General features: G+C 41.9%; 1 protein-coding gene across 1 annotated transcript; it reads right to left on the minus strand.

The window, feature by feature from the left end:
• Positions 1-581: 581 nt before the first annotated feature.
• lrrc40 (leucine rich repeat containing 40) lies at positions 582-20,572 on the minus strand. Its single transcript, XM_079158022.1, has 15 exons — positions 20,319-20,572; positions 16,368-16,549; positions 15,855-15,928; positions 12,724-12,853; positions 12,490-12,613; positions 10,633-10,772; positions 10,378-10,550; positions 9,968-10,058; positions 6,294-6,339; positions 5,184-5,286; positions 3,237-3,344; positions 2,994-3,104; positions 2,598-2,675; positions 1,095-1,280; positions 582-775 (listed from the first exon to the last, which is right to left on the minus strand). Exons 1-15 carry the CDS (start codon positions 20,461-20,463, stop codon positions 670-672), a joined length of 1,797 nt encoding a protein of 598 aa, XP_079014148.1. The 5' UTR covers positions 20,464-20,572; the 3' UTR covers positions 582-669.
• Positions 20,573-23,086: the final 2,514 nt, after the last annotated feature.

A 23,086-nucleotide genomic window follows, 5' to 3' on the forward strand; every position in this document is an offset into this window, starting at 1 on the left:
GGATGGAGGTGGTATATATATATATATACATGTATATATATATATATATATGTATGTATATATATATATATGTATGTATATATATATATATGTATGTATATATATATATATGTATGTATATATATGTATGTATATATATGTATGTATGTATATATATATGTATGTGTATATATATATATATATATATATATATATATACATACATATATATATATATATATATATATACACACACACACACACACATATATGTTTTCATACTTTTGTACTGCAACTGCTTACAGCTAATTCTCTCTGGATAAATAAAGTTTTGTCCCATCTTAAATGTTGGTATTATAGCTTCTATTCTAATGAAGAACTGCTGCTACACTATTATACAACCACTCCATCTGATTGTTAACTTTATTAAGAGAAGTGTTTTTTTTCAGTCAAACATGTAGGCATCAGTTTGAATCAGATTGTCCAGAAATATTCATGACATTCAATCTAATACATCTAATACAAACCAGATCAACTTCAGAGAGAAAGTGATTCTGTGGGATGCTGTGGATTTTGAATTGCAAACTTGTGTAACATCAAGATCAAGAACAATTTGTTTTAATGCATTTAAATGTCAACATTGATGAAAACAGATCTGTGAGCATGGTGGCGGAGCCATTTGGGCTGAGGTCATGTAGGTATGCGGCTGCGGAGGTACTCCAACACTGCATCTGTTCCTTTGGCCATGATGGCTGCTCTGGGTGTGCGGAAAGGATTCCCCTCCAGACTGAGACACCTGAGAAACAATACAGGTCTTACAATCCATTTTCCTCAACTCAAAAGAAACACAGATCATTTTGAAAACATAATTAGACCTCACCACAATGAAGTACTAGACATTAACACACTGTGCTTTGGATAGGGACTAAAAACAGAGCTGAATAACTTCATTAAGAAGCAACCAAGAGGAAATGTGGATACATGTCATGATCATAGTATGACTCCTACAGAGCATCAGGAAAAATACTGAGCACCAGAGGCAGAGGAGCTGACTGGTGGTGGTGTGCCCAACATGTCGGGACAATGGACAGCAGTGTGTAGACTGTGCTCCATACCTGAGGCTGGCACACAGGCCCATTTCAGGGGGGATGTTCAGCAGGTCATTGTTTGACAAATCCAGTGTCGACAGATGAACCAACTTCATCAGACGATGAGGGTCCACCTCGCCCACTTGGTTGTTACCAAGCAACACCGTCTCCAAGGACAGTATCTGATAAAGGACTTCAGGGAAGGACTTGAACCTGCGATCAGTAAAAACACAAGAGAGGAAAAACTGTAGGAGACTCACTTAACTTCTAGCTAGTTAAGCGAATGCTGCTCCTCTCATCCTCGCTCCTCCGCCCCTGACCCGGAAACCCACTGAGGTCTGCCATCTCAGAGGAGAGAGGATGCTCCTGTAGGAGCTCTATATAGCACAGTTCATACACCGTGCTTCACAGGTGAGCAGGTCAAATATTCATACAAAAATTCACTAAACAAGGAAGAGTGCTTTAGATGAGCTAAAAGAAGGTGCATTCTATCAGTTAGCGTCTGAGAACAATCACGTTTTAAGTCTAGATTTGAATGTTGATAGCTACCTTTGATACAATCAGGACTTTGGTTCCAGAGCTGGGCAGCAAGGCTTTTAACAGTTTTAGATCCTTTTATGTCTCTATTTTTTTTACCAAATACAATTATTTCAGTTTTGTCCTTTTGGCCAAAGACATTGTTGAGACATTCAGCTGTTAATTTGGTCTATTCGTCAATAGAGGGATTCTAGGGAACCAAAGTCATTAGTAAATAGGGATATCAACAGCATAGCTATGATGATAAACGGTCATTTTTTGAATAAATAAATGGTAGGTTTGTGATGGGCTGGTAGTGTTTCCTTGCGGAAGCATCTTGATTATGTAGCCCTTGTCAGAAGACCTAAGTGACCTGCTGGTGATATAGGGATGGAGCAGGTCCCTGGCCATGCAGCGCTCTATATGAGACAACTACAACCTTAAAATAAATGTTCCACTCGATTGGAATATGACAAATGAAGATTGGCCTGATGTTGACAGATTTTTAAAGGCATTAACAGAGACCCCCTAGTAGGGGGGTAAATTAAGATGCAATCAAATGGATTTCAACGACCAACTTTGGTCCTCTGCAGTGAGGAGAAAGCCCGGTGCTCATTACCCGACTAGTAAATCAGTTCCCGAACACCTCAGCGAGCCCTCCACCCCAGCCTGAGGTCCTGAGAGTGCTGATAAAAATACAATCTGGAGCGGCATTAATCAACACCATCCTGTCGGCCACAAAGACACAGCTATCAACTGCAGAGGCCCGGGCCAGAGGGAGCCGCTGCACACAGCGCAACATCTCACTGGGTGCCTATGTGTAACAACAGTCTGCATAGGGAGATACACCAGTAAAATTGTTATTACCAGTAGGGGGGTTAGCTCGAAGGGGTGAATTCTGGTGTGTGTGTGGAGTAGTGCTGGGCGGTATGACCAAAAATGAGTATCACGGTATTTTTCATTAGTTCCACTGAACGGGTGTGGAGTCGGACTGGTCCTGAATCAATAAGTTACCTGTTGTAATTGAGGATAATGGAGCATAGTTTAGTTAAGTTCTTCATTTCAGATGGTAAATCCCTCAGCTGGTTATTCCTGAAATAAGAAGAGGCAAGACATATATTAACCCAGGCTCTAATGGTTCTATATCAAAATCCTGTTTTCACATATGGGATCTCTAACACTGTTAAAGTATTGGCTTTTTAATTGAATTATCCTATATGTAAATGTTTGGTAAACAGGACAGAACCACCAGATAGAGGACAGTATTAGCAGCTTCATATACTTAATATCTTTGTGTTGCTGACAGTTGGAAAAACAAGACATTTTGTGTCACCGTGGACAATAATTATCCATGTAAATACAGTGGATGCAGAGCTTTTATACCACGACAACAAGCATTCTAGACTGTACCTGAGGTCGATGTGCATCAGCTGCAGGAACTTGCAGATGTCAGGAGAACAACAGGTCAGTCTGTTGAAACCCAGATTGATATCTGACAGTGAGGGTACGTGATCCACCAGTCTGCACACAGCACACACATCAGGTCAGGCATCTCTGTGCAGTACAATCTTTGAGGTCCATGACACACAGCGACGATGTCAGCACCACCTGCATTGTGTGTGTGTGTGTGTGTGTGTGTGTGTGTGTGTGTACCTAGGAGGTATGGAGGTCAGCTGGTTCTTGCTGAAGTTAACAGTGGTAATACTTTGATCTGCTGCAGCATCAAACAGCTCATCTGGAATATTAGCTGCCTGCTTCTCACTAAACACAAACACACACAAAGCATTCAGTATCATTGCTTATATATCCATTATTTTCATTTTGATCATTCATAACAACACTGTCGTCATAACAACACACAACACTGTCAGACAGGTTTGAAACTAACTAACATGCAGATGATCTGAACCTAATCTTTACTACCCACCTGACATGTTGCTAGTGATTTGTCATTGCAAAGGAAAAGTGTCCACACAACGACAGAACAAAGAGTCGGTCAGAGTTGAAGCAGGAAGTCTGACATGATATTAGAACACCACTGGCTTTTCCATAAACACATAAACATTTTAGATAAGTAAGATACAACTTTATTGAAAATTAAATAAATAAAGAACTAGTGCTGGGCAACGATTACCATTTTTTTTCTGAGATTAATCTCATTGTTATGCGCATAATTCTTTTGAATTCAATAATGAATTCAAAAGTAGTATATTGCGCACTTTTATTTTAAAAGTACTAAAAAGTACGAAAGTGCAATAACATTCGGTTTGCAAACACTTGAAACAAATCAGGTTTTTTTTAACAGCAGTATTCTCTTTACACAGTAGCAGTTATAACACAGTTATAATGATTGTGATAATAGATATTCAGCCGGTGTTCACAACTTTAGATGAGATGCAATTTGAAATATACTTCTTGAAAACTGCAAACCTATCTACGTCATGTTATGTTTGTTAAATTCTCAGTAGCGATAACTAAATGATATGCTTATTATACATATTCCAAACAAAACAACTTTAAAAAATAATTTAAATGAATCATTGCTTTTTTTGGTCAGACACATATGCAACGCTGATTACTGTGTAATATGTGTGGTATTTGTTATGTACGTTGGTACATAGAAGGTGATAAGAAGCTGTACATGGAGGGACTTAGGACCCAGGGGAATGTAGGTGAAGCATGGAGCTTGTAGTCTGTACCGTGGAAGTAACGTGAATGTGGAAGTTATGCTAATAAAGAGTTGCAGTTAAGAGCAGTTTGTGCTTATATGTTTATTTAAAAACTCCACAATATGTATTTTGATATTGTCACGATCCTGTGCGTGCGTGTGTGTGTGTGTGTGTGAGACAGGAGGAACTGACAGTTCCGGACCGGGCGTGTCACCCGGTGAGGGGAGAGCGGCAGCAGAAGGAAGTGATGTCACACAAACAGCTGTTCACCGCTCGCTGCCCGGTTCTTGTGTTAAAAATGTCAGCTTAATAAAAAATAAAAAAGAAACTGCATTAACGCGCGATAAAGTTATTATCTGCGTTAATTAATGAATGCCTTAACGTGATAATAACGTGTTAACTTGCCCAGCACTATAAATAACATATAAAAGAAAGTGGACAAACTCTGTAACGGAGACACGGTTTCTAAATGACCTCAAACATATTATAACATTTCTTCTTACGGATAGGCTGACATATATGTTGTTAGCATATATGTCACATATATGCGGATACCAATAGATGTGCGACAAGCTAATATCAGCTGTTCATATCGGACATATTGGGATTTATTTACATCATAACTTTATCATTGACCTTCGTTCTCTCTGCTTCATATACGTTTGTGCAACCTGGCCGTTGCCCCCGACCTGACTGATCTGATTAGAACTGAAAACCCTCTCAGCACACTGCGTGGAAGGATGTATGTAGCAGTAAACAAGGTCACACCATGCACACAGAAACCTGGAACAACCAGCTGCTCCCAAACTGTATGTGAAGCAAGTGTTAACATAGCAGTGACACAACAAGCACAGATACCACAAAGTACATAACTAACAAGTGTCTCGCCAAGCTCTGATGAAAAAGGTTAACACATGAGTGGATCACTAACCTGTACACCAATGACTTGAGAGTGATAATGTTGTGTACATTGACCCTGGCCTGGCTGGGTAGGGTCATAGCTGTCTGTTCTTCATCTGCTCTCTCAGGATCCTCTGCAACACACACAACTCTGTTTTACTGAACTATCTTTTATATTCACAACCCCAATAATTAATCTGCAATATTTGATGAATTGAAGAAATCTAATTTGTGGTCAGGTGGACTTGGTGGCAGCCAGCCACATCAGACACTGCATGTGGAGGATCAGGTGAGCTGAGATGAGAACAAAGACATGAACAGCCCTCACTACTGGTGTCAGTGGTTGAATTCACACGTCACACAGTATAATCAGGTCCACTTACGAGCTTTTTCTGAACTTGTAATTACAGCTCAGTTTCAGTATAGAACTTGAGTCTCATGGAGGAGATGGTCTCCGCTGTCAGACTCCTGGTCCGTGACTTTTGACCTTTTCACAGTGGATGAGCATTTTTGTTCTTGAGTTCACAGACCACTGATGTTGTGCTCAGTCTCTTGTCCTTTGCTCCTATTCTAAGATGGCATCCTGCTTCAGTAAACGCTGCTAACTAAGTGCACACAGCCAACAGGCTCTTAGGCTTTCTCGGGCTTCTGCCTTGTTGTAATATTACATATTCATTGCTTTACAGCCGTTTCTTTTGTGATTACTGTGTATGTCATTCTGACTGAAGCCATGACAGCCCTGTACCTGATGGTCCCCCTACAGCTGTCGTCCGTGTCGTCCAGTCTTCCTGTCTGGAGGAGGTGTTGAGTGGTTTGTAGTACCGACCCACTCCCAGTGAATTCTGAGTCCCCGTGTGATGAAACAGTCTCTGTACTGGTCAGGGTGGTGGCTCTCTGCACTCCCCTTACCTGTCAGCCCTGAGAGCCAACCGCCTCCTTCCACAGAGCGACCTTGAAATGTTGTTAAAAGCTCAGAAACATCTAGCTAGTACCTTATGCATGATGACAACCTGATCCAGTAATTCTCCTGATGGAATTAGGAAAACTTTGTGTCTGACATGTCTCATGAACACACGTGTTTGAGCCCTTTCAGGTTCACTGGTGAAAACAGTTTCAGGTCAGCACAAAAAGTCAACTGTACCTTTAATTCTTCCCCTTAAATATTTCAGAAGCTCATTGGTCCCTTTCTGTGAGGAAGACAACAGAAGAATATTAATGTGAATGTTTGTTCTTGTGAACATTACCAGCTGTTAAATACACACAGAACATCTGTTACGCATCACCTGCAAAGCTCTAGTACTATTATCTCAAGACGTGTGCAGGGAACAATGTGTGACTGCACTGATTTTAAAGCTGTCAGATGGAAACTTTTCTTATAAATGAGCACCTTTCCGGTGACACAGGCGCGGTCTGGTTTATAGACACTGTGCTACTTTCTTAGCTTTGGAACAAGCTGATTTCCCGCTATTTGAATACTGCAACAATCTATTGTGCTCTATATTTGTACTCCATTTAGATCTGTCAAGATTTGTTTTTATTCAATTCAACAATAATATCTTGATATGATATAGAGACTTGTAGTAAAGTACAGGGATGTAAACATGCATGGTGAAAAAGAGTAGTCAGAACTATTATAGAACGCTGTGATGCGGCCTGTAGTACATGCTGAAATAAATAGGAAGGAGCCAGCTAGGGTCAGAGAAAGATTTAGGCCATAAAAGACCACGTTTGTAAGTTAACAATGTGACGTTAGCTAGCTTGCATATTTTGATTTGTAGTCAATTATGCTCACCTTTTTCCATTTATGTTGCCAGAAGCTACACTGTAACAGAATATCGCTGGCAAGTGACAGCAGCTTAGGGAAAACGAGAATAGTAGCTGCTGATAGGAGATAATATTGGCTTCATTCATAAACAGTGTGTCCGCACGTTTAACGCAAAAATCAGGGATTCATCTGAAATTTAGAACGGCCTCGGACCATGATGAAACATAAATGATGAAACATAAATGATGACCGCCCGGCCGGCTCTCTTTAAACACACACCTTTTAAATGAATGCATGTCATCTTAAAACCGCATTCATTAAACTACATTCAAATTTTTATTTAGAATTCAAATATCAAGGTTATGAATGAAGCTTCTCACTATTCGGTACTTTTTGATTTTTGGTCCATTATTCTTTTTTTGCATAAACTTTAATATCAAACCGTTTTTTTGTTTTTTTTCCTGAACCACAGTCCATATCTCAGTGTTCGGGTTAACCCTAACCCTCATTTATAACAACTTACATTACATTACAGTCTTTTAGCAAACGCTTTTATCCAAAGCAACCTACAATTCAGATTCTATCACCACAGGCTGGATGTGCTCAAGGACACATCGACATGCAACGAGTGGGGCCGGAGCCGGGGATCGAACCGGCGATCCTCTGATTGAAGAGCGGTCCTGCTCTCCACTAAGTCACACAGTGACCCACTGCTTGCTCCATGATCTACCAAACGTATACCGTATGCAGAGAAACGGGGGCCGTGGCAGTATGCGAGCATGAGAATGATTACTAACACGTTACACATTACTGACGACCCGGAGTCTTTGTGCTTTCTCTCCTCACAGGTTTCCATGGATCGTGGTTATATCTGGACCATTGGCTTGTGTTTTTAAGTCCTACTTGTTGAGGCGGTTGAACATGACAAATACTACAGACTACAACTGAAGATGGATGTCGTGGCCCTGCTGACTCCCACTGCTACTATCTTTATTATTAATAGTCACATTGCTATTACTATTACCGATACCATTACTGCTTTTATTATCATTATTATTCTACTATATCCACTGCTGCTGTTATTATTAGAAGATGTAATTTTTCCATCATTTTTCTGCTTACTACTCTCATATGAATCATTTCTGTCATTTGCATTGAATGTGTTGTAACTCTGTTATGTTGTTCATTCTGTACACATTCTGTCCATCCTTCTCTCTAGGGGTTCTTCCTCTTTTCTCCCTGTAAAGGTTTGTTTTGGGGGAGTTGTTCCTGTTCTGATGTGAGGGTCCTGGGACAGAGGATGTCGTGTGTACAGATTGTAAAGCCCTCTGAGGAGAATTTGGTTTTGGTCTATACAAAATAAATTGAATTTAATTTAATTCTGATTCACTAACATACGAACAATGTCAAGACCAAAATTAGCCAGTGCGCAATTGTCATGAATCCAACAGTAATTTTGCGCGTGCGCTTATTTTGTGATCAAAAGGAACATTTCTACACACATATTAGTGAAAAATACCAAATGCGTTTAGTTTTTTTATTCTAATGAATTTAAAGTCTCTCTAAATACTTTGAAAAGTGCAAAAAAAATCTGATTTAGTATTGTTATCATTAACATAATGAGTCCTTTTCTCCATGGTATAGAGTCCATGGGAGTGAACGTCCTTGTTTCTATGTTGGCACAGATTTGTAAAGCAGCCGGCACCGCTACAATCTACGCCAGGGGTCACCAACCTACTTTAACACTGAGAGCTACTTCAAGGGCACCTCTAGTCTGGGCCTTTTCGGTCGGACTGCGTTGTGTCGTAGAATAGTTCTATGTTAATCGGGAGAAGAGAGTGATATTCGCAAATCAAAATAATCCAAGTCTCCAAATCATTCAAAGTTGTCCTGTTCCATTTATTCTCTTGCAAGAGGGAGAATCTCCAACACAGCTCTTCACACAGTCTGCTGGAAGCATTCTTCAACATCAGTTCAAATCCTCACATACTATATACACTACAACAGAAACAGTCTCCGCCTTTAGACAGGTCAAAGGTGTCTTACGCTGGTTGATCTGATCTCCCATTTTCCCTTGATCTCATTGTCAGATTCATTTACGTGACCCTTTAACATCCCCAGGAGAGGAAGAAACCCCCAGTGTGAACTTTTGCTCACCTTCCTGTGTCTCTCTTTACGACCCTCGAAAGTAAAACAGTAACACTCAGTATGTGGTCTGGTCGTAAACCATGTTTGGACAAGCCTAAATGTCTCTACCTCTGTTCTTCTAAGCCGTCAAATGTTTCTAAACCATTTCATGAAACTGATATATATTTTTTACCATTACAGTTGCCTCGCCTCTACCCCCGCTACCCACGAGTTGTCGCCCCGCAGCCTGTTCCGAGGACTGACGGGGGATTGACAGGGTGCGCTCGCGGCGGCGCCAATGGGAAGCGCCCGCCATTCGAAACCTGAAAATCTAGTGCGGTGCGGCGGCCTCTGCCTTTTAAAATCTACATTAATGCAAGCGTTTTCGATTGAAGAAGAATTTAGATGGATTTTAGACGGAGCTCCATGGAGACTAGTGCTATTTTTAGAACATGCCTTGCGGGTGACTCACGTGGTCCCTGTGGGCACTGTGTTGGCTACCTCTCATCTACGCCAACCACTGCTCTAGAAGCACCACAGTACAAAAACCAGAGGCTGGCCGAGATGCAAAGATATGGTGTCAGTGACGGGACATCAATGTGAATCGTCCCTTCAATCCTACCGGTACCCAAACTACAGCGAGAGCGTATGCTGCACAATTATTGGTGATGTCCAGATAAATGCTACTAACTACCCCAATCTTTAAGCAACCGTTCTGTTTTGTGTTGCTGAAGAACATATGCTTTGCATTAGAATGATTATCTGTGTGTTAATATGTAGTAAACATTTTATAAAAGCGGTTTACAGTGATTTTACATGTAAGGGCTGTCGTTATGCATGTTGTTGCATAATCCTAGTTCACCAATACTAGGATTCAGAACTAGCTCTGCATTATCTTCTGTCTGTCTCGGTGTGTTACTTACAGTGAGCAGGTCTCTCCTGATTCCTCTCAGAGGGTTTCCCTCCAACAGTAACACTTTCAGATTGGGCAGCAGGCTGAGAGATGCTGGAAGACTGACAGAGAGAGATGCTTTTCACATGAAATACCTGAAACCCAGGTGATGATAGGGTACTGACAGTGTCTACTGCTAAATATAGAAGGCTAGGCTGCTAACCTCTGATCTAGATCACTCCACAGTGTTGGTTTACACCATCACACGGAAATTATTTAGGATTATATCACATAATTTAAATAGTGTCGGAGTAAATGTAAACAATAATGTGTTTCAATGGCAGAGCTAGTGGTCACATTTGGTACTGACTAAATATTTCAAACATGTCAGTTTGGCTCATGGACACAAACAGTAACGTTGTCATGATGCCAATGACCTACGTGGTGATGTCATTGTTGGTGAGGTCGAGGCGTGTGAGCGTGCTCAGTGAGGTGATCTGTTCAGGGAGGATTTTGATCTTGTTGTCTCGGAGTTCTAGAAGAGAGATGGCTGTCAGGCAGGCCAGCTGCTCCGTCTCCAACTGCTCAATGTGGTTGTTCCCCACATACAACTCCTACACACACACGCACACGCACACACACAGTTATACCATAAATGAGCTTTACACCTGGGGAAACTCATGTTGCTATTGTTACCTTGAGCGCTGGTGCAAGAAGCTTTGGGAGGAGGCGGAGCTTGTTGTGTCTGAGGTAGAGCTGCTCCAGAGCAAGCATACCTGATAGGCTGGCAGGAATGTCAGTCAGCTGGTTATTGCTGCAGTCCAACAGCTTAACATCTGTGAGATCAAGTCAGAACTCAAATGTTAAATGTGTATACATACACATATATAATGTGTACATATACATACACACATTTAATAGCACTAATTCCACTCCTTTTCCTTTTTACAATTGCTGTTTAACTACTGTCAATGAAACTCAAGACATTTTGCAGTGCCCGTTCAAAACTGTTTAGAACCTAAGGATTTCAGCAGGTGAGATTTTGATATTAGGTTTATTGTCAGAGGAAACATCACGGTTTCACAATCATTAATCAGAATATTTCTAATTTAGATAAGGAACTACAGCATTTATTATCATCATCAACCATTTCCAGTTAGTGTTTATAGTTTGGATATTTAAAAAATATGGGAATAGCTTTTATAGCCCGTAGGCACATTGTGAACTACGTGACACTTAGTTAATCAGCACCTCCTGTTTTTTTTAAATCTTGACTTGGACAGGTGAGGACTATCTCAAAGATGGTGGAACATATCCAAAGTGTTCGCCGCAACAGTCTGTTTTTGACGGCACACTTTACAAATTGATAAACATCTTGTTCAACCACTCTGATCATTTGCTAAATCAGACGTTAAGTAAATTTAAGTAAATTTTGTGCTGATAATGCCTCTCTGTCACATTTTACAGCAGAATTTTTACTGTGTGGTATTAATAGTTTTACTACTAATAGTAAATAGTTTTACTTCGGAAAGAAAGGTTTGAGTACTACTCCGGAGAAAGGGTGAAAAGTAAAGGAAGATGATGTTTGCCTGGGGCCATCAAATTACTAAATCTGGCCCTGGAAACCACATCCATTATCAGAAACATTAGTAAAATACACTGGAGGAATTCATTTCCATAAAGGCATATGACTCCCTTGCTTTGACATAACCACCGCAGTTACAAAGTATGGCACAGATTCAATGACTGGAGGTAATTTGACATGGGTAAAGTGTGGCTAAAACTTAAGACAACTTAAGTGGCAGTGGGAGAGCGGTGCTGTTTTGGAAGGCTATCTCCTCGTTGACTCCAGGGAAGTGAAGAAAAGTTGGGTTGTAACGTTATCCAGCATCCTTGTAGCATTAGCAGGCTTCACCCAGAATCAATGTAGCGCTAGCAGGCTTCATCCAGAATCAATGTAGCGTTAGCAGGCTTCATCCAGAATCAATGTAGCATTAGCAGGCTCTACCCAGAATCAATGTAGCGTTAGCAGGCTCTATCCAGAATCAATGTAGCATTAGCAGGCTCTATCCAGAATCAATGTAGCGTTAGCAGGCTCTATCCAGAATCAATGTAGCGTTAGCAGGCTCTATCCAGAATCAATGTAGCGTTAGCAGGCTCTATCCAGCATCCACGTAGCGTTAGCGGGCTCTATCCAGCATCCAAAGTGAACTGCAGTCCGCCCACTGCAGACCACATACTGGACTACAGAGCCATGAAGCTCCGCCCCCACTGCTACAGAGAGGCTGTGTATTTATTTCCACAAGGTTTACTAATATTGTCTAAATTGCCCCACATTTTTTAAAAATCCCTTAATGGAGTTCCCAGCAATACAACCACCAAGTGTGAAATAGATAACATGAACGGTTCTCGAGATATGTGAAGAACATTTATATTTAGACAGTCAGACAGACAGACACCTTCCATCATAGTTAGACCGACAGACACCTTACATTATAGTTCTATCCGGGCTTGAACGGCAGCCATGTAAAGAAGCAGAAGAGCTGGTCTTACTTGTGAGCTGGGCCAGGGTGGCAGGCAGATAGCTGAGATTGTTGTGACACAGGTTCAGTTTCTGCAGCCGGATGAGACGGCCCAGGCTGGAGGGCAGGCCCTTTAGATGGTTGTTAGACAGGTCCTTCAACCAAACATAACACCTCCGTCAGCCAATCACTCAACCCAGCAGAAACAGTCCGGTGGGAGTGTAATACACTAACTACCTACATACATACATATTGTGGTAATTACCAGCTGTGTCAGGTTCTCCAGATGTCCCACTTCGTCTGGCAGGCTCTCCAGCTGGTTCTGCTGGAGGTTGATGCTACAGAGGTTCTTCAGAGTACACACTTCAACTGGCAGTGAAGTCAGCTGGTTATGACTGGCCACACAGGAGAACCAACACACATTATATTTCAGTTTATTATGTGGTTAGTCCCACCACAGGCCAGACATTTAATTTAATTGGTTGTGTGCATTTGAGATAGTTACAACTGATACAGCAGCAAACAGTTTGGTAAGGTGATCCATGATCAGGGAGCCATGATTATACTCTTAGACAGATCCAACATTAAATGTCTTTGTTGGATAAAGTTTGTGAATCTCTAGGATTATGAGGTAATTTAAAGGGGGGTGCTGGTGAAAAATAATTACATTTTGTTTTTGACATTACTACTTTTGAAGATCTGTGTGATTTGATGATTTTGGTGCAGTTTCAAAATATTCTTCCTGACCATATTGCGACATATATCATCAAATGAAAAATCACAGCTAATGCTGCCCTGTCAGCTGATGAGTATGTGTTGCTCCATAAGATCAGTTTCAGAGAGTGCTCTGTGGCTCCCAATGTTGTTTATGGGCTGGGAAGTGGTTCTGATGCTGTTTCGTGTGACAGGCTTTCAAAGAAAGTGAGAATTTTGAATCCGACTTTACACAGGTGTCAACTTAGACAATAGTAATATCTGTAACGAGGAAGAGGGCAACAGCTTGGCTGGTAGCTGAGTTTGCACTGACACTCCTCCAACACCTGTGGTCACATGATGTGCTATTGATTCCGTGTCTGACGAGAGCTCCAGAGTGTTGCCAGAGGTCTATACATCCTGCGTATTTACACGTGCTATGGGCAAATCAGATCCTGACGTGTCACGTCAACAGCAAAAGTGTTGATGTAGTGTTGGACGTCCCATCTATGTCTGAGCTTCCTGTGTCAGGTAGTACAGGAGCAATGTGATGATTCTTCTTTGAAATAAATATTTGAGCAAGTTTTGCCTGTTTTTGAGATAAATAGTGCGGCTAATGGCTACTTCTTCTATAATGATTTGCTGTTCAGAAAATGGGTTCCCATGGTTGAGGATTGTGAGAAAAATTACGTTTCCCAGGTGGTGGCGCGAACAAAGATTTGTTCCCTTGTCTTGAAAGTGGCACATGACAAGTGTGGACACTTTCCTGTTGTCCACAAGTGATGAACATCCTACTGTTGTCCTTTGTCATAGATGCAGATGTGGAATAAACCTGCTGTTACCACAAGCCTGACCAGCTCCAAGAGATTCATTTAGCCAGGAGACATCTCACAGAGGTTACATTGGTGCCGTGACCTGGATAGTGGTTTTTCTTTTACGTCCTGCGACGCCGGACGTAAAATAAAACTCTGCTTAAGACCTCATGCTGCTTTTGCAGATTAACCAGTTCACTCCTTGGTAGCGAATCAATCTGGTTGATATCGGCAAAAATAGCTGGTCCTGTGCCTCTCACTTGACTGACACCTCCAGAGTCATGTGCATCCAACACAGCCGGAAACATCCTGTGAAGAGAGGGAAACCTGCAGAGGAGGTGGAGTGACAACAGCTCCCTCCTTGGACTGGTCAACAACCAAATGGCAATTATTAGTACATCTGAATGCATCTTGTACTGTCCTATCCACCATACCATTACATGGTTCAGTAACAAGGCATACGGTTCAGTTACAAGACGGTGACCGGACAAATGGCTCCCTACTCAGTGCATTGGCAACCACATTCTTTGTGCCAGGGACATAGTTCAGGTCAAAACTGTATGCTGCAAGCCTTGAAACCCATCTTTGTTCACATGCATTTAACCTATGCTTAGTCAAGATGTAAGTCAATGGATTATTATCCGTCCAGACTGAGAAACATCGCCTTTTCAGCCAATGGCTAAATTTGTCACAGACCACCCCATACCATGCTATGGGGAATGGAGTTGTCAAGTGATACAACAGGACTCTTGGGAACATGATAAGAGCTCTACCGCCCCAGTCCAAGGCCAAGTGGCCACAAATGCTTCAGATGCTGACGTTCTGCTACAACTGCACTGAACACGAGACAACAGGTTTTGCGCCTTTCTTTCTCATGTTTGGGAGGATTCCGTGTCTGCCTGTTGATGTTGTGTTCCAGCATGCCCTCCCTAATGGTGCTGTTGTTGACCACCATGAGTTTGTCTCTCGCTTGAAACATGACCTGTCTGAAGCTGCACGCATTGCCCGGCTGAACAGTCGGACAGAACAGGCTCGTCAGGCCAAGAACTACAACCGCAAAGCAAAAGGGTCACCCCCCACTGTTGGCGACAGAGTCTTGCTTGCAAATCGCGGTGAAAGACACAAGAGGAAAATTGCAGACAAATGGGAATCCACAGTTTATGAAGTGGCTTCTGTGAGGCCTGGAATCAATGTGTACAGCATCAGAGATCCTGCTACATCAAGCGGAAAAGTTGTTCATAGAAACCTCCTACTCCCTGTGAGTTTTCTCCCTATGAGAGGTGACGACGCCTTGGAGTCGAGCTGCTCTTCAGTTGCTGGAAGTGGACAATGTGACCTAGTGGTTCCTGTTGCTGTACAGGACAGTGTGACAAAGACAATTGACTGGCTCCTACAAATGGATGATGCAAGTGATGGGGACACTACAGCCAGCCAACCCGATTGTTCTCTTGTTGTGGCTGTGAGCGCCCCACCCTCAGAGACTGGAGTGACTGTGGTCCCACATGCTGTGTGTGAGGTTTTGAATACCTCGGATCCTTCAGTACAAGCTGCACAGTTGCCTTCCCCTGGGCCCCCTGCTGGATATGTGGTGTCACAGGATGTAACTTCCCAGCCCTAAGCAGAGGAAGCTCTACATATTCCCTCCCCTGAACAGGCAACTGACACACAGCTAGGTGCAATCACACAGGACCATGTAGTTTGCGCACAGCCGCCTCCACTTTGCACGATTTGCAGTATTACGTTTTTACAATAAAAACATTCCCATCGCATCATGCCGTAATATTCAATTCAATAGCTTTGTCGGGTCTGCACTGTGTGTGTGTGTGTGTGTGTGTGTGTGTGTGTGTGTGTGTGTGTGTGTGTGTGTGTGTGTGTGTGTGTGTGTGTGTACCTGAGTCGCAGTTGCTGAAGCTCCTGCAGTTCTCCCAAAGCACTGGGTAAACTGCTCAGCTGGTTGTCATGGAGCTGCCAGAGCAAAATTAACATTATAGTTTAACAGCTAGAATAAGAATAAATCATAAATGTGACGGATGTCTCAGTTAAAACTTCTTTCATCAGTACCTACAAATAATAAAGTAGATGCTTTGTATTGTGTTAGTGTCTCAGTAGATAGTAGGTTAAATATTCAGAAGGTGAATGAATCAGGCTCGGACCACATCACAGGAGCTCTGGGTCAAGTGTTATTAGAATGGGGTTCATTTTTACACCGTTTCAGATTCGTTTTCCTTTTCAGTTGAGTTCTCATTTAGTTAGAGAACTCTGGTCGAAAGAAGCTGTGGTAACTTGACAGAGACTTTTGAAGAAGCTCTTACTCCGCGTACGCAGAAGCAGGCATAACAACTAGCAAACGGGAACTGGAAGAGGAAAACTGTGACAATGTGTATAACTTGGTGGAGTTACTTACATCCAGAGCAGTGAGTGCTGGAAGTAGTCTGATGTCATCAGACAGTTGTGTGAGATGATTGGATGAGAGGAGTAGTTTGGTGAGGTCAGTCTGATCCCACCAGCGATCTGACACTCCGAAGGAAACATTCTGGTGGGCCTCCTCTGGTGTGTCAATGTTCAGACGATACACATCCTGAGGGACTGAGGCATTCACTGTAAGAACCGGTTAAACCGGTATACTGCCCAGCACTACTGTACACTCAACTTTCTTGAGGGTCCCCCAATTGTACGACGCTCGGGCTTAACAGGATGAACATCACTTCAAACATGTACTTAGATTCAAATTCATTAAAGCCTCAGTCCAACCACTGCATCATTTTTAAAAATGCTAAAAAGTGGGCAAGGGCTGAGAGAGGAAACCACGCCCACTTCCTATGACTGAAGCCTCAATGCAGCGTCGACAAATATGACAGCCAGAGCTGAGGAAGGATAGCAGCAGTAGTTTAGAAAATAATGATATGGCATGGGGCAATGAATTTGATTAATTTACTGTTCATCATAATCACAAATAAGACAAGAATTACACCGTGCAGTCCATCTCACTCCCCACCACTGGGAGGACAGCAGGCTACAGCTTCTGAAACGACTTGCGGCTGAATTCAATCTGCTCAAACCCTCGTGCCTCCGTCTCCCAGAGCTGCTGCTGGCCACCAGTCTGCTGTTCTGCTCACTTACTGTAGCCAGTGGAACGTTAACATAACAACATGGTGGAATTAGCAAGCTAACGTTGGCTAGCTAACTAGCCAGCCACTAATTGAGAAAAATGAAATAACTGTAATAATGCTTTATCTGTAATCCTGACATGTTTAAGTGCAAACAGCTGCTGTCATCAAATGATTAAATCATTAGGAACATTCTCTTGGATTAAGAACTAATTTGTTGTATTTCATGTTGTCATATACATAGACAGGACTGTTTGTACATTATATATCTTTATTGCTGGGCAAGTTAATGCGTTAATTAATTAATGCAGACAATTATTTTATCGCGCGTTAATGTAGTTTTTTTTTATTATTAAGCGGACATTTTTAACACAAGCGAGCGGTGAACAGCTGTTTGTGTTTCTTCCTGTTTCCTTCACCTACATTCCCCTGGGTCCTAAGTCCCTCCAACTACAGCTTCTTATCACCCTCTATGTACCAACATACATTTATAACAAATACCACACATATTACGGTAATCAGCGTTGCATGTGTCTGACCAAAATACCAAAAAAATAAATGATTCGTTTACATTTTTAAAGAGTTTTTTAAGATTTTTTGTTTGGAATATGTATAATAAGCAAATCATTTAGTTATACTGAGAATTTAACAAACATAAAAAAAAATAAAAAAACATGACATAGATTAGCGTCACATTGCAAAGAATTGTGGGTACTTTCCTTGGGCAAAGTCTGCATCTAATGCTGATTTATGAAGGCAAATCACTGTCAAAATCCGAGACCACAAATGAGATCCATGCACGCGCGAAAATCAAACAGCCGCGCGCATATTTTACTTTGGGTACATGCCAAGTCTCTTAATTGCATCCCCGTTTCCCTCACTTGGCTCCTTTCCTTGCGTCTTAGTCCTTCCCACGGTTAGGACCACAAATAACTTTCTTCATTTATTAGAAAGATTTGTGTTTTCATGATCTGATATTTCCCTCAAAAACTTTTATTAAGGAAACAATTAAAGTCATAGAGCTTTTTACATCATTTATCATCATTTCAGACACAAATAATTCATAAATAAGACGAACGCATTCCGCCGGTAGAAATCGATCCTGCGCTTATAAACAGACAGTTTGTTAACAGACTACAGAGAGACAACACCTCTACATTCATGATTACTGTGTGCATTTATTAGTTACTATTATTAAGTACAGTGATCATGTGAACAGACACAAACTTCTCAAAAGTCTCTCCAGCTGTTAAAGCCGACTGTGATCCTCCGTCATCAGAAACAGACGTCGCTTCACGTGACGCAACTGAGGAAAGGACGTCTCATGTCTCTTAAAATATATTTCCTAGTTTCCTCTCTCCTCGCATGGTTTCCTTGCGTCTCTCCATGCATCCCTGGTGGGAGGGACTAAGACGCAAGGAAAGGAGCCAAGTGAGGGAAACGGGGATGCAATTAAGAGACTTGGCATGTACCCTTTGACGAGCGATTTTATATCACTCCGCGAGCAAAAGTCCGTCTCGCGCAAGCAAAATTCACTCTCGCGCGAGCAAAAGTCGAGTAGTTTTTCTTTTTGACAGTAAGTGGGCGGACCCAGTCTCCATTGTATCTCTACATCTAATTGGTTACAAACCTCGTCTTTGGATAAACCGGATATCACTGACACAGACGTCGGGGAGATTTTCAGATTGCGCTACAGGTCAGGGGCAAATAATGTACATTTTACTGCACGGGTACTTTTACTTTCTGCACTTAAAGTACATTTTGCTGATAATAACATACTTAACTAAGGTTTTGAATGCAGGTATTTTACTCGTAGTGAATTATTGTTTCATCAGTATGGTATTAGTACGTTTACTGCAGTGAGGATCTGAATACTTTTTCATCCACTAATTACTTGTCAGTGATTTAACAGTTAATATACAAACAGTGGTCCCTAATCTTGGCTCCAGATCTTTGAGCAGGTCCAAATTGTTGCTCATATTATATACAACTACATTATATCTCTTCTGTAAACACAACAGTATGATTAAATATGTTCACATCATGTTTTAATCAATTAAGATCAAAGAGTTTCTTTAAGCTGTTTGTCACAGTTTGACTATCAAACACACATTGTCTAATAGAATGATGGAGTGAATGAATTTAAACCAACCTGAGCAACTTGACTTTAACACATTTTTAATTATTGTATTTAACAACGCTATAAACATAATTTGTATTTCATCAGCTTCTACAGTCTGAAAAGTTTACAGCTGTCAGACAAATGTAGAACATCCTGAGATGTAGTGGAGTACAGTAGTGTTTAGTGGCGGTTTGAAACCCACCTCTAAAGGTGCGTTCACACCAAACGCGATGAACGCGATGAACGCGGCGTGATTACATACAAAGTCTATGTACAGACGCGATGGACGCGATAGCGCAGCGCGTTTGACGCGTCAAAACGCCGAAACGCCCCAAACGCAGAAGTTGAAATATTTGAACTTCTGCGAAAAAAATCACGTGACGCTCCAGCGCGATAGCCAATCAGCGTTGAGTAGCTCCCCCCGTCATCAGTGAAGTCCTCGCTAGACACAGTGAGCTCGATGAAATCCACGGAGCTCCTCCGGACTATGTTATGAACCAGACATGACGGCGTTTAGTTCCCCGTGATATCTGGGACTTCCACAACACGTACTGAGCAGAAATAGAGGCTATTTTTCTACGGTTGATGGCGGACAGTTGAACAGCTTTCAGGCCGATAAGCCACGCCCCCTTTCCGGCGCGTCCAGCGCGATGCACGCGAATGAACACAAATAGTCCCTGGCGATGCCGGCGGCGCGATGGACGCGATGAACGCGATTCGCGCCGCGTTCATCGCGTTTGGTGTGAACGCACCTTACACACCTGGCGTCTGTGTCAGACTGATATCCGGTTTGTCCAAAGACGAGGATTGTAACCAATCAGATGTAGAGATACAAGGGAGACTGGGTCCGCTCACTTACTGTCAAAAAGAAAATCTACTCGCGAGGGAGCAGGTTTAAGCTTCGCGAGCGACTTTTGCTCGCGCGAGAGTGAAAAAGTGCTCGTCAAAGTAAAATACGCGCTCTCGGGTTTTGACGGTGATTTGCCTTCATACTGACTTAGGGAAAGGGTTCATAAAGGGCTCAAAATATGTGCCAGAGAGCCCTCAAACACTCGATGATTTGACAGTGGGACAGAACTAAACCCTCACGGATTTACAGTTAGCTAACAAGTCCCAGTGCGGTTACCTTCTGTTAGCCCTCGGCCGGACAGGTCGAGCTGGCCGCTCTTTCTGGCTGCCTTCAACAGACCGGAAGGGATTGTAGGCTCCGTCTTCTCCGTCCTGAAGCCCGCCAGAGGATCCGCCTGACCCGCTCTTTTCAATCGAGACATTGTCCGTGTGTTTAGTGAAATGAGTATCAACGTGTCGTGAGTGTTTAACTCCACGTGAAAGCGAACCTTCTTCTACGCACCAGCAGCAACAAGTATCTTGTCTTTTTTTTCTTCTTCTTCTTTTAAGTTTTATGGCGGATGGCATCCAGCGAAAGGTGCATTACCGCCACCCACTGTATTGGAGTGTGGACCAGAGTAACCTATCCCCATACAAAGCAAAACAAAACAAGTAGTTAATCAATTCGGTGGCGAGTGATATTTCTTCTTTAAAAGGAGTTTCCTCCCATGCTGGAGTGAAGGAGGCTCTGGCCAGGTAGTCTGAGTGTATTTAGATGCTAATTACAGTCATCAGAGGATTATTTTTTGACAATTTATGGCACATGCGAACGTCGACCTCACAAGCTGTGAATAGGCATCAAATGACATCAGATTCTCACAGAAATGACACAACCGGAGTTTATGAACTCTAGTACTATAATGCATGCAGTATACATGAACTGGCTGATGAGTAACACAGCAGATAACACACACCCAGATTTCAGATTGTGACAACCTTGCTCTAGACTGAACTTTGATCATAATTAGTTAGGTGTGTGTGTGTGTGTGTGTTTCTCAGCAATCCAGTTAAGCTGAAGGTCCAGTCCCGGTGTACAGCGTTAAGTCGACTTGTTCTGTTATATTCAGGATGAATCCGTCTTTTGTTGTGTTGTGTGTGCTGCTGACTGCCTCCAGCTGCTCAGCTAACAAAGGTAAAACTTTTATATTCTGTTCCATCTCTCAACATATGAACATGGAGGTTTATGTGTCGGTATATATTTGTGTTCCCCATTCAAGTAAGAAACAATGATGACAGCTGAAGTAATCTGTTTCCCTTTGTTGTTAACCTACCATGGTTTATTAGTGCCACTAAAATGTCTTGATGTTTGTGTCTCAAAACATTGTGATATTGTTCTCAACATTATGTACTTTTGTGTCATTGCATGAGAATTCTTTTTTTAAATGAAAATGTCCTTCCCTGAATAGTTTGACTTAATACTGTACTTATACTTATATTTTCTTTCCTGTATTGTAAACCACAATATACTTTTTTTTCTTGCAACTTTACTCAAAATCTCAGCTCATTCTAGAAGTGCCCATTATAACTCAGTGTCCATCACAAAGTGAATAAAGTTTGTCTTCAACATGGCTCAAAAGAGAAGAAAAATGCACTCATGTCAAATATGGCCATGCAGTAAATATTTGCTGTCATATTAGTCCATTATTTAAGTGCAGCTGTTATAGCACCTATCACCAAATACCAGTCTTTTCTGTACACATGTGTGTGTGTGTGTGTGTGTGTGTGTGGTAGGTGTGCAGACCGGCATGCGAGTAGGAGCAGGATCTCAATCAGTGACTCTTCAGCCCTGGTTGGTGGGTCTGACAGCTGTAGTTGGTTTCCTCTTCATCGTCTTCACCATCCTGATCATTCATAGACTACTAAAGAAAAAACGGTCAGCTACACACACACTGTCTCACACACACACACACAAAAGCTCATAATGCTCTGGGTGATTCAGTTACTTCAAATTCCACATTTCACACAGCACCTGCATGACAAAAGATGTGGCAGATTGCAAAATACTGTCTTAGTATTCATTCTAAGGAATATTAATATGATGTGAGCTGTGAGCATGGGATGAACTGAATGTCTCACTACAGTCGCTGATGAATCAAACAAAACCTTCACTCACAGGTGTCTACATTTAGAGAACAACGGACTCTTCTAACGCCTTCATCATAGTCTTGTATCAGGATTCATGCAGTATGACGAACGTTAACTCCTTGATAACTGCAGGTCAAATAGGTGAAAAGGAAATGACTGACCTGTCTGAATGTTGTTGCCTTGTGTTGCAGGGATGATGAAGAGGAGTTGGGTTACGAAAGAAAGGCTGAATGGATGGATGAAGGTGATAAACAAACCAGTCTGTAGAGACCCAAAGGAAGAGCACCACAGCCACCAAATCTAAGTCACCTGCTCATCAAGTGAAGAATATGGCCGCTTTAGATTCACTTTTGTCATACTGACTTCAGCAAGTCATTATTAATGTCTCTGTTGATCTTTGAAAAAACAAATAGTTATTTTCTTTTCCTTTTCAAATATAAAAATACAATTCTGAAAACGTAGTTACTTTGGTTTCAATTGTCAGAAATTGTGTGAAAAAAACACAAGACATGTATGGAATGTTGCAGCCATAAAAGGAGTCTTTTAGTTTCCCTCCACATTCATGAACTGCTCTAGTTTTCTGGCACCACCAGAGGGGCCCATAACACAGAAGAAGAAGTGATATAATGACTTGACTCTATGGAAATAAATAAGGCTGTTTATATGATATGACACCGAAGCTCCCCGACTGGTTTGATGAGAATGAAAAAGATGTGAATTATATGCTGTGGCCTTTTTGGTCGTAACATCACAACCCAACTGATCATATGTGGGGGCTCTCCACCACCATCAAAACAGCAAATGAGTGAATATCCAATGCTAATCCCTCCAGTTTGCTTCTACAGAGAATATGTGACAAGAAGCAGTAATGCTGGTCTGGAGGCTCACAGTGGAACAACATTTAGTCTTTATGGTTGGTCC

The sequence above is a fragment of the Pholis gunnellus genome (genome assembly GCF_910591455.1).
Source record: "Pholis gunnellus genome assembly, chromosome: 4".
NCBI classification, from domain to species: Eukaryota; Metazoa; Chordata; class Actinopteri; order Perciformes; family Pholidae; genus Pholis; species Pholis gunnellus.